General features: G+C 40.4%; 1 protein-coding gene across 3 annotated transcripts in view; it reads left to right on the forward strand.

Moving 5' to 3' along the window:
- Nucleotides 1-13,276, forward strand: part of BABAM2 (BRISC and BRCA1 A complex member 2) — a 306,901-nt gene that overhangs the window by 62,919 nt on the left and 230,706 nt on the right. For all 3 annotated transcript variants that reach the window (XM_074949130.1, XM_074949129.1, XM_074949131.1), the window contains exon 4: nucleotides 7,939-8,033. In XM_074949130.1, the coding sequence (XP_074805231.1) occupies nucleotides 7,939-8,033 (95 nt within the window). The remainder of the gene's footprint in view (nucleotides 1-7,938; nucleotides 8,034-13,276) is intronic.

A 13,276-nucleotide genomic window follows, 5' to 3' on the forward strand; every position in this document is an offset into this window, starting at 1 on the left:
AGTTACCTTTATCAACCAAACTTGTAATCTCCGTAAAGAATGAAATCAGCTTTGCTTGACAAGACCTGTTTTCTATAAAGCCATGTTGATTGGCATTAACAGTGTTCCAAGCCTTTAATTCTTTATCAGTTGACTCTTGTATCGCTTTTCCTATTATTTTACTCAGGATTGATATCTGATCGATTGGTCTGTAGTTTCCCAAGTCATCCTGTGTGCCTTTTTTAAATATTGGCACAACAGTAGCACTCTACCAGTCTTCTGGAATTTCCCCAGTATTCCAAGATTTATTAAATATTATCATCAGTGGGCCAGAGATTCTTGGATGCACGTTATCTGGGCCTTTGATTTAAAAATGTTTATCTCTAGTAGATGATGTTTAACATCCTCTTCGGTTTCTAATGGACTTAAAATTACTCATCAGCCTCCTGTGATACAAGCACATCATCCTGCTTTTTTTTTCATATATAGAACAGAAGTATTTATTGAACACTTCTGCCTTTTCTGCATAATTTTTAATATTTTTACGGTCTCCATGTAATAATGGGCCTATGCCATTCTTAGGATTTCTTTTGTTCCTAATATATCTCAACCCCCCATCCTCAAAACCACCTCCTTATTGTCCTTACTTCTGCAAGCCATGGATTTTTCCCTGATATCTTTAGCTTACATTATCACTTTTCTATGCTTCATAACTTCTAAATTATATTGATTGTCATCTGTTCCCCCTGTTTCTATCTGTTATATATTGCTTTTTTATTTCTAATTGCTGCCTTCATTTTGCCACTGAACCAGGATGGGCTTTTAGCCAAAGTTGTCCTCTTTCTTGATTGTTGTATTGTAACTTTTTGGCCATCTAATAAACTCTTCTTAAAGAGTTCCAAATTTTCATTCATATTTTTTGTCTAAATTTTTCCTCCCAATTAATTTTGCTCATAATTTTCCTCAGCTTTGGGAAATCAGATCTTTTGAAGTGCCAAGTATACATGTTACTGATTGTGATCCTCTGTTTGTCCATATTGAATATAATCAGGTTATAACCATTGGTTCCTAGGCAACCATCAACTTCATGTCCAGTGATTAATTCATCTTTATCCATCATAATAAGGTCCAAAATAGAGTCACCTCATGTTGAACGCTATACCTTTTGTGCAAAATTATCTATAATTTTTAGAAACTCTAATTATCTAATGATGACTGCGTGTGGCTTCTAGCATGTCTTCCAAACCGAAATCCTCCATAACAACACAATTTTTGTTTTCAGACTTCTTAGATAGGTGCTTAAGGAGTAACTCATCCTGTTATTTGGCTTGATTTGACAGTCTGTTACAGACCCCACCAGTACCCCCTCCTGGGATTTCTTAGCACATTGATTTGTAAGCTTTCAAATCCTGTTTTTCTGAGTTACCAATAACCTGTTTAGGAAGGATATAGGGGGCAGTGGTGAGAGGCGGCACCCTACATTAAAGACACCATAATTTCTTTTAATCTGTGATCTTTAACATTCCCGTCATGCAGATTGTCCCACCAAGTTTCAGTAATGCCAATTGTATACATTTTTTAAATGAGAATTTCCAGTTTCTCTTGCTTGTTACTCAGACTTCTACCATGGTATACGAGCAACTGAAAAATGTATTCTCTTCATGGTCTTTGATACACTGATTCAATCTCTTCTTGGCACACTGAGTTTGTTTGTACTGCATCTGCCTCCACAGCACCCATCTCTTCCCTGGCTCCTGCAGCTAGTCTCCATCTGAGAAGATTAGCACCCATATCTGTGAGATGCAGATTGTCCTGTTTGTACTGCCCTTTTTCTCTCTGAAATGTGGCCCAGTGCCCCACAAAACCAAAACCTTCAGCATCACACCAGTCATGCAGGCAGTGGTTTAGCTCCAGTATTTTCTGCCTTCTCTCACCTGTGGGACCAGAAGGTTGTCTGAAAAGATCATTTGGATTTGCTCCCTTCCAAGATCCCTGAAGTCTTCTATAATCTGTGCTGTTCCACACAATGCTGAGTCATTGCTTCCAATATGTATCATCACTAATGGAGAACAACTTCATAAACCTGTCCAATCTTGCAATTACATCTCATATTTTCATTCCAGGGAAAAAGCTCACCATCCTGTTTTCCTTGTGTCGCTTGCTGAATTCTGCATCCACTCTTCTTAATATAGAGTTACTGTTGACTGTGGTTTGACTTCTTAGGATGACTGAAGAATACCTCGTGGTGTCTACTTGCTTCATACTGCAAGGACACCAGGCAGGTATGTCCCTTGCAGCTTCCTGTTCTGTTCTCTGGACGTAGGTTCCTCCGCTGTTGACTTTGTTGAGTATCTGATTACGTGAAGTTGAATGCTTTCTGGAATACATTGCAATGCTCTGTTTGAACCCCTCTTCAGGTGACTCAATAGTGGGGCTGACAGACTCCAGAGAGAGACCCCGTCAAATGCTCTATGTGGGGCTTTTGAGTGCAGAATTGGATGAATGTTTCTCTAGGAGTATACAAAGGGAGAGCTGAATAGCAAAGATTAAATCTGTCATGCAAAGCTGAGAGCAGAATTCAGCCCTCTGTATGTTGCAGTACAGAATAGGATAAAAGTGAACATTAGCTTTAGTATTAAACTTTATTTTTCTTTGTTTTCTGAGTTTAAGTGAGACTTCCAATATTATCTGGCTGTAATTTTTCATGGCTTGTTTATAATAACTAATGTCCTTGGTCATAAGAAGTTCATCACTTCTGATTTCATGTAGTCATAAATTGGTGTTTCTTTAGTCCCTCTTGTAAAAAAATGCATGTTAATTCATTCTTCCACCGCAGCAGTTCTCAAACTGGTCTGTTGAATGTTTGTTGGTCTTCCACAGAGATGATTCCACTCCTTTTTTACATCTGTTAAATTGTATTATAGAATCTAAAAATACATTTCTAACGTTATTTTTCCGTGTAAGTAATTTCTGTAGCTGCAACAGGCATGATGCAGTATGTGATTGGTCCCCTTCTTTTGTTTGCAAACATGGGACGGTTGGGCATGCACAAGACTGTCTGCCTAGTAACATATGATCCATATTATGGAAAAAAAATTAAGAACTATTTTACCTCATGTTGTACCATTCTTGTACTTAGGCTGGATGACTGGGTGTCCCCTGGTACTCCCATAGGCAGCACATAAGGATGTGGGTCCTCCCATATGAGAAGAACCTCTGCCTCAATAAGTGATTTCAAGAGGTGCCTGTGGGGTGTCTCTGTCTTCCAGCCTCAGAGAGAGGGAAACAGTAGCAGGAAGGGAGCTACCGCTATACCCTCTGTATTCTTCAGCTTGAATGGACTATTACAGTATGTGCTAACTGCTAAACAATCTGATCCACCTTGTATTTAGCTATGACACTCTGAGTACCTTACCCAGATCTGAAGAAGAGCTCTGTGCAGCTCAAAAGGTTGTCTCTTTCTGCAGCACAAGTTGGTCCAGTAAAAGATGCTGCCTCACCTACCTTGTCTCTCTCCAATGTATAAATTCAGTTGAAAGCATCAAACTAATGACTGAAAGCAAAGAGGAAAATTACTGTGTTTTCAAGATTGATTTGGCAAAAAGTGGCTGAAGAAACAATATGGCAAGTTTTATTTGCTACTGTGATAAGGGGCCTAACTTAAGGTGACCTCAGCTGGTGATAATGTATGTCATCTGGTTAGAGAGAGAGCTCAGCCCAATACTCTGAAGGGCTTTCTACGTGAAGAGGGAGGACACTGATTTTAATGTAGAATTTTACTGTCCTCTAGGAACCTTGATTCACACATAGGGTAATGTGCTTGTGCTGTCTGGTGTTAAGGACAGTCCTAAAAACAGCCTTTTGTTAATTGAAGACACCAGAAAACTGTAGAAAAGAGTATTGCAATAGTCTAAACTTTATTAAATGCTGTCACCAACAAGGACCTCTATGGCCACAAATGATAGGTAAACACATCGGTGCCTGACAGGGCAACCTGAGCAACAGTGTCAAACTGCAAATTTGCTACCTCTTACCATAGCGTGTGTATATTTTAAAACTCCATCTTATTCAAATAGTATTTGGGTAACATCTAAACTCAAAAGGGTTGCATTTCAGAGGATCCTTATCTAGTAGCTATAGCAGAAGACTGAGAGGCAATTAGTGTTCTGTGCTGGCTCTGCCATTGATTTGCTGTGTGACCTTTGGGGGTGGGGATGTCATACAACTTTCTATGCCTCAGTTTCACCATCTGTAAAATAAGAACAATATTACACAGATATTAGTAGGGTTGATTCATCTGAACATACAAGCTCTTCTTCCAAGAACCTAAAAGTGCTTTACAGATGTTAAAAGTTCAGATTCCGATCCTGCAATGGGCTGTGCATGGACAGATCCCTGCACCTGCATTAAATCCCACTGACTTAAATGGTGCTCAGCACAGTTGCAGGGATTCACTTGTGGAGCTCATTGCAGGATCAGAGCTTTCATCTTCAGCCTCCCTTGTGAGGTAGGTAAGTATCCTTACTTTATAGATGCGGGGGGAGAAGGGGAGGGAAGGCATAACTAAATTAACTTGCACAGACTTATATAGGCAATGAATTGGAGAACTGGGAGTAAAACCCTTGGGTGGTGATCCCTGGGTTCCGTGCTTCTCAATTAAAAAAGATATTATAAATTATTTAAACATTTACTACATATACAGTTAATATTCAGGTTGGATTGTAATATCTATTATGTTTTCATATTTTTAGAGGTCGAAAATTTTCAGACTGAACAGATGCCTTTCAGAAAATGCTGCTCTTATGAAATCAAAAGTAGGCCTGTCAAGCAATTAAAAAAATTAATCGTGATTATTCGTGTGTATTAATCGCACTGTTGAACAATAAGAGAATACCATTTATTTAAATATTTTTGGATGTTTTCTACATTTTCAAATATATTGATTTCAATTACAACACAGAATACCAAGTGTACAGTGCTCATTTTATATTTATTTTTGATTACAAATATTTGCCCCGTTAAAAACAAAAGAAATAGTATTTCTCAATTCACCTAATACAAGTACTGTGGTACAATCTCTTTTAGAGAATTTTAGAGCCTGCAAGTCCACTCAGTCCTACTTCTTGTGCAGCCAGTCACTCAGACAAACAAGTTTGGTTACAATTTTTAGGAGATAATGCTGCCTGCGTCTTGTTTACAGTGTCACCTGAAAGTGAGAACAGGTATTCACATGGCACTGTTGAAGCCGGCGACGCAAGATATTTACGTGCCAGATGTGCTAAAGATTCATGCTTCAACCACCATTCCAGGGGACATGCGTCCATGCTGATGACGGGTCCAATGCAACATAGATTATAGATCATCGTTATGTTTTGAAACACCATTGAACAGAAAAAAGTGTGTAGAAATTCTTAGTGGATTGATTGGGTGGTTCAGGTGGCTGATCATAGACTACAGAAACTTTCAGCTTTAGGTTACTGTTTCAAATCCCTAGGAACGGTGTGAACGAAATTTGTATCCATGTGATGGTGGTTTGGTGACTTACATGAAATGAGTTTTATGGTTTCCACTTCAGTTTCCAGTGGGCACACATTCACATTAATAAAAAACAACATAAGTTGCACACTAGTTGACAGGGAGACCTAGGACTGAAGCCCATCATGACTGAGCTGCCCTCCTCATCTCTATAATAATAATAATAATATCTAGCACTTACATATCATTTTTGTCTGTAGAACTCAAAGTGCTTTACAAAGGAGGTTAGTGTCATTATCCCCATTTTACGAATGAGGGAAAGTGAAGCAGAGAGAATGTAGGTGATTTGACCAAGGTCATCCAACAGGCCAGCATCAGAACTAGGAATAGAACCTGGGTCTCTTAATCACACTATCCACTGGACCACACAGCTTCTGGAGGTGATGCCTTTCAATGAACGTTGAGACATATTTGCAGAACTTTAGCTGTGACAGATTGTCAGCATTCCCATCCTCTACCTGTCCCATGAATGAATAGAGGACATCAGGTTGCGGGGCTGTTTATCCAGTATTTTTCATCAGCACTAAATTAATACACAATTTGTTGAAAGCTGAAAACCACCTAGAGGTTTTGTCTCTGTGTGAACAGAATTTTATATACTACTTTCCTGTCTTCAGTTTTACTGTGTTGTATGGGGTTTACACAGGTGATAGTACATAAAAATAGGTTTTAGCTGTTGGCTTCTTTCTTTTAATGCCTGCTGCCCCAAAAATCTATTTTACATGCAGAGCTTGTGGAGCTACTGCCTATTATGTATCTTCAAACGGAGAGTGGAGAAGCAGGGAAGAAGTACTAAATGCAGTTTCTTTCGAAACCAGTTCTTCCTGTTTAGCTGAGTGTAGTTCTCTGAAAGTTTACATGATAACAATCACATATTGATCTATGTAAACTCTGAATTTTATTTGACATTTAAGTTTTTATAGTACAAACTAGAATTTGTTAACCTATTGTAAGCAGTCATAATCTTGCTAAGTAGTTTTGTTACATATTTTGTGATATGTAAGATGGGAACTCAATGTCAGAGATTGTGACCTAATTAATATTCTTATTTAATTTCAGATGGCATTAATACACATTAAAAATAACATATAGGCCAGATCTTTAGTATTTCCATTATATTCTGTTCCACTCAGTCAGGATGTGGTTAGTTGGGACGACTCCAGTTGATCTATTACATCCTCTCCCAAATATTGTTTGCTGGGAAAAACCACTCCGTAATAGGATGATAGGACCATTCCAAATCCATGGCACTATTTGTTTAATACAGATTTGATGACAGTCTGTGTCTCAGTCAATACAGTTAGTAAGGTCCACAGAGACTTCTACCGAACTTAGAAGCTCCGTACATACCTTAATCCCCACAGAGTTTACAAACTCACCTTAATCAAGATGGCTGCTTAAATGAAGTTTGAGAGGCCTGTGTGTCTGTTAAGCGACTTCTACCGTATAAAGATTTTTTTCGTATCAAAACCAGCATTAAAATAGCCTAATGAATGGGGCTGTTGTTGTCATTTAACAGAATGCCTAAAACCTGTCGGTAAATCAGGATTATTTAATGCATTTTAAAACGTTTATTTTGTAGTTCTCAGTTCATGTGTAATGAGTGTGTTTTGTGCCATGTAGACAAAATGAAAAGCTTTCTTTTTGAAATAGGTTACTAAATGTAGAAAGTGCTATAAAAAGGATACCTAGGAGTTCATATTTTATTTCCCTGATATTTGAATAATATGTAGTCAGTTTACAACTCCAGTGATGATTTTTTTTCTCCACAGCTGTCCGCAACGAAAATCTAGGTCCAACAATTAACCTGTGTTCTGTCTCTTATGTCATTCAGTGATAGAGATTCTGCAAATGGTACTTACCTAACAGTTTTGTGATAATTCTCGAGGAAATACTGTTTTTTGTTTCCTCTCCCAATATTCACTGCATTGAAAACTTGGCTTTCTGTATGTCTACCTTAGGGTTTTATACCACCACCCATCACCATAGTACCTGAGTGCCTTCCATATAAAATCAATAGCAAAACAACAGGTTTTCCTTAGTAACAGATATGACTCACAAAAATACATAAAATAGATATGCTGGGTATTAATTTTTAATTACTTAATATCCCAGATGTGCTGCTTTCAAGAAGGTGCTATTTTTATATGGTTGCTTTTCTAACTATATCAGTGCTTTAAGGTGTCCCCTTGTGGGAAGCAGTGAGAAACAAAGCAATAATTTGTTCCATGTTTTCTGTTCTTCCACAGGAAGATTCAGTGCCTTCAAGAATTAACTTTATCATCCAGTACATCTGATACTTGTGTTTTGCATATGATGTCTGTTAATTGAAAATGGACTTACTGAATTTTTCCTCTGCAGTACTTAGAAGTTTGGGGATATGAAGTGGAAATAAACAGTGCTTTTCACTTATTTTTATTTCAGGGGATATAATTTTCAATGCCCACTACCCAGAGCTGCCACCAGATTTTATCTTTGGAGAGGATGCTGAATTCCTGCCAGATCCCTCTGCCTTGCATGTGAGTACAGCTGCAGTGATTTTGTGATCATTATGTGCTGGAGAGAGACTTGGCTTTTGAGAATGGCTCAATAATAGGAATTTGCTAACAATGCAGATTTTAAAAAAAATCTTTTATTTCACTGTCATGTGGATATGTAGACACTTTCTCCACTTTAAAACCATAATTATGGAGTCAACTAAATCATTCATTTCAAAATGTTTTAATCAAAATAAGACATCATATTCCCCATATCTAATCATTTAGAGTGTTCTGCAGGACATAACCCTGTACAAAAAAAAGTTGCTTTTTAAAAAATCAGTTGCTCCTATTTAGCACCTGATAATTTTCAAAGATTTGTTTCTTTCAGCAAAGGGGTTAACCTTTGCCTTGCCCTTGGAACATCATTTGGACTTTGGCAGAGTTTATTTCATGGCAGAGAATGAGGTATAACTGGGTTGGGCTTTGGCATTCGTCTGTATTAATACCAGAAAGGCTGGGAAACAAGTGGGAGTGTATTGTGGCACCATTGTGTCAGGCAAGACTCTGAAAACTTTATACTTGTAATGAAATGTGCTGCAGTAAAGACAGAAGCATGCTTTGGGGAGGGGAGATACTAAAATCAGCACATTAGGTGGATAATACTTCGTTGCACAGTGTTGCTAGTGTAGAAGAAGAAAATACATACCATAGCCAAATACCATAAACACGAAATATTACTGAGTATTAAAAATTAGTCTTTAATAACAAAGCCTTGTACCTAGAACTGAACTTTGGTTTGGTACTTGTGATACTTCTAACTCTGATATAGTAGTCACGTTAGTGTGCCTCCCTTGTCAGACAAATATGCCTGTTGCATAGAGTTCCAGTCTTATTCCTGCTCAGTGGCTAACATCAGCAGTTCTTCTCACTTCTGTTGTAGTGTTTTAAAGCTCAAATTAAATTTTCAGTTTTTGCTAAATATTTTTTAGCTTGCTGACTTCTGTTGTGTTTCTAGTTCTATTCTCTTATGAATGATACATCATACTAAGGAATCCATTAGTCATAGATACATTCCATATTGATCCATTAGTCATCAACATGTTAACAAAAATTTTGCTGGAAATACTAAGATGGGTTTTTCAGCTAGCCAAGTGCTTTGGAAGTTCTGTACCTAATTCTGCATGTCTGAAATTTGAAAGATGTCATTTGGATACTGGACATATTTTGTCTCTTGTTCTGAGGCTGCAGAGTGGCTAACCAATTATTTTAATTCATCTGACTAGCTCATTTGCTAGCAGGGAGTATCTATTTGTTACATTTTGGGATGTCTAACTTAGATTTCTCGATAGTTGGAATGTTTCTGTGACTTGGCAAATGGACTGTTAATTTAAAACTGTTGTTCATAAAACTGAAAACACCAATTTCTTTATTATTGTTGCTTTTAAAACGCTGAAAAATAAAAGGTAAAACATGATTTAAAAGGGATAGCATTTTTCTTTACGAGGCAAAAATGATTGTCTACCACATAGAAAAGCTGAGTGCTTTCTTTAAATAGATCTAAGTTGTTTTGTACCCTTACATCACTTCAGGAATTTTATTTTATTATGGCCTTTATATGTGCTTGGGCTTTTGAGGGCTATCTTCTTAATATTCACATTATTTCTGTTCTCAAGCAGGATGCAGTAATCCAATACTAACTGGATTGTATTGTGGGCTACTAGGAAGTTAAATCAAATATAAAGAAGAATATGCATTATAATAAGTAGAGTCTAAAATGTATTTTCATAATCTTTAATTAATTTCTTAAATTCTCCTAATTTTTACCCCTTTCTCTGTTTAGTTCTTGTTTCACTCTATTCCAAGCTTCTCAGTGGTGCTTATAGCAACATCACTTAGAGGTTTGTGTCTCCATCACATACATACATGACATACAAAGTAAAGAGTAACACACTTTTTTTTTTTTTTATAGCAAAGAGATACTTGCAGCAAATGAGGTGTGAAACACTTCAAGGGAATTCTGGGCATCTTGCAGAAGAAATATTTATATAAAATTCATTGCTAAATAAGTTTTGTGTGATAAATTTTGACAAAGTATGGTATATCACCTTATCTTTAATGTAAAAAAGAGTGCCTGGTCATGTCAACCTAGTCATTTAATCTGTCCAATGCCGCCTCCTTCTTAACTCGTCCCTTCTTTACTTATCCAACTTTGTCTTTTACCATGTAGCTCACCATCCCCATTTCTCCCCAGAGATGCCAACCTCAATGGCTGTTTGTCCCCTTCTCCCACAATCACCCCTTTGCTTTCTTCCATGTCACTTCCTACACATGGAACCTCCTTTCTGAGCTGACCGCAAAGCTTCTGCACTGTAGAAGCTGGCTACTCTGGACTGCTACCGGCTGGTCGCTAGCCAGTTCGGAGTGGGAAAGTCGATGGTTGGACTCGTGTTGATGGAAGTGTTCAGGGCCATTCATCGCATCCTGCTCTGAAAGACCATGACTATGGGCATCATGCGTGACATTGTAGATGGCTTTGCTTCCCTAACTGTGGAGGGGTGCTAGATGGCACACACATTCCAATACTGGCACCAGACTACCTAGCCACTGAGTACATTGATTGGAAGGGGTATTTCTCTATGGTTCTCCAGCACTTGTGGATCACTGTGGGCATTTCATGGACATTAACACAGGCTGGTCCGGAAAGGTGCATGACGGAGGCATCTTTCGGAACACTGGCCTTTTCAGGAAGCTGCAAGCGGGACTTTCTTCCCGGACTAGAGGGTCACTGTCGGGGAAGTCGAAATGCCCATTGTGATCCTGGGAGATCCTGCCTACCCCTTCGTGCCGTGGCTTTTGAAACCATACACAGGGCACCTTGACAACATCAAGGAGCGGTTCAGCAACAGATTGAGCAAGTGCAGAATGACTGTTGAGTGTGCTTTTGGCCATTTAAAGGCCCACTGGCGCTGCCTATATGGTAGGCTGGACCTGGCCGATGACAATATTCCTATGCTTATAGCCGCGTGCTGTACGCTCCATAATATTTGTGAAGGGAAGGGTGAAAGCTTCACTCAGGGCTGGACCACTGAGGCTCAGCGCCTGGAGGCTGAATTTGAACAGCCAGAGACCAGGGCTATTAGAGGGGCGCAGCGTAGGGCTATAAGGATCAGGGATGCCTTGAGGCAGCAATATGAAGCTGAAAGCCACTGATATTTGTTGCTATGCTCAGGAATGCAGTGCTTGTAATGCTAGGAGGTGATTGTGATTGGTGAAGATGATGCACTGTGAAGGTTTAAGAAAACTGCTTGTTGCTTTGCAGGGCTCTGTTTGCTTTCAATTAATAGAATAAAGATTGATTTCAAAGTAACACAATTCTTTTAGTAAAAACCAACAACCAGAGGGGAGAGCCAAACAAAAAAACACATCAGCACTGAGCGGGATGGGGGAAGGGAAGGTCCCAGGAGGAGTGGGGTCCCGGGACAGTTAAAGATTTGTGTATGTCCAGGGATCACATCCAACCTTCTCCTTTGGAGAACAATGCAACGGGTACTGTACTTCAGCAGGCTAAACTGCAGAGGGATGGGTATTGAGTGCAGTGGGTACTGGGAGTCCGCAGTGCTGGACTGTGACAGGGGAAGAGTAGAATGCCACAGATAAAGACTGGAGCCAGGAGGTTGATAAGAGTGTATTGGTGGTGTCTGGGAGGTGCAAGGGAAAGAGTTTTGCGAGCGGCTGCAGGGGAGGGTGGGCGCGGAGTTCCTCAGTTTGCAGTGCTAGTATGAAGCATGTCTGCTTGGCACTCCATAATGTTTAAGAGCCGCTCCATGGCTTCATTCTGTTGTGCCGTGTTTTCCTTTCGGTCCCTCTTCTTGCTGTCCTTCAGTTCCTGTTTTTCTGCTGCGCAGTGCACCATGACCTCACGCAGCAAGTCCTCCTTAGTTCTTCATGGCCGCTTTCTAATTCTGCACAGCCGTTCAGCCAGTGATAACAAAGAGGGAGGCTGGGCTCCCAAGGTCATATCTGTGAAGCCAAAACGCAAACTTTTACAGAAGCAGTATTGTTTGCAACATACAGAACACTGATTCAGTGATTTTAAAACGTAACCAGTATTCACATACCTGTCACTAACTGGCTGACCCCAGGTAAGGACACATGAGCTGCAAGACCCGCAAAATGGTGAGTAATCGCAGGGGAAATCTGTGTTCCTGGACCCTACTGTACACTGGGCATGTGGCTCTTGGGGAGAGCCAGCACAGTAAAGGAGGCCTTATAATTATTTCTGTCCTCACATTTTCCACAAGCTGTGTTCATTATGGGAGATATCTCGCTGCTGAGGGTGAGCAGGGAATCAAGGGAGGGTCTTCTCCAGGACTACGGCTTCCGCCCTGGCCCTTATGTGGCTCGCCTGTGTGCAGCAAAGGTCACGCTTCCTCCCCCCACACCCCCCGTGACGGCAGAGTGGTGCGGGAAAGTGGGGCAAGAAACAAAACAGCTCTGCCAAAGAACCTGCAGCAGCAGATTGCCCAGTATGTCCATGAGAGTTTCCTGGAGTTCTCTGCGGCAGATTCCCACGAATGGAGGGAGTCAATCAACACCCTGTTCCACGGCTCAGAGTAGGCATGTGGTGGTACGTGCATCCAGACACAAGCCTGCTTTCTGCAACTCTCCTGCCCCCAACAACTCATTTCAGCGATTCCCAAAATCACATCCACTTATCAGGGGCCTCCTCTCCTGTTTGCGCTTCGCCAACATCGGACAGCTGTGACTGGCTAGCCTCCTCCGGGATAGAGAAGAGCTCCTGGCTGCATGCATCTCTGGCCTTCGAGTCATCTTCTGCCTCTGGGTCCCCCTTCCCCTCCACATCCTCGTCCAAGATTTCCTCCTCCTAGCTCAGTCTGCTATCGACTGGCACGCGAGCCACCGAAGTATCCACAGTGGCCTTCGCAGTGGAGGTAGGGTTGCCATCGAGTATTGCATTCAGCTCTTTGTAGAACTGGCAGCTTGTGGGTGGAGCACCGGAGTGGTGGTTTGCCTTCCGTGCCTTGTGGTAGGCATTCCGCAGCTCCTTCACTTTAACCCTGCACTGCAGTGTGTCCCGATCATGGCCCCTTTCTGTCATGCATTGTGAAATCTGTCTGTAGGTATCATAATTCCTATGGCTGGAGTGCAGCAGGGACTGGACAGCCTCCTCTCCCTAAAACCTTTATTTTAGATTGTTTTGTAACTGCTGTATATTAATGAAAATTTGTAAAAATCCTTTAAAATCATTGGTTGGAAGGTGG

The sequence above is a fragment of the Natator depressus genome, chromosome 3, assembly GCF_965152275.1.
Source record: "Natator depressus isolate rNatDep1 chromosome 3, rNatDep2.hap1, whole genome shotgun sequence".
In the NCBI taxonomy this organism is placed as follows: domain Eukaryota; kingdom Metazoa; phylum Chordata; order Testudines; family Cheloniidae; genus Natator; species Natator depressus.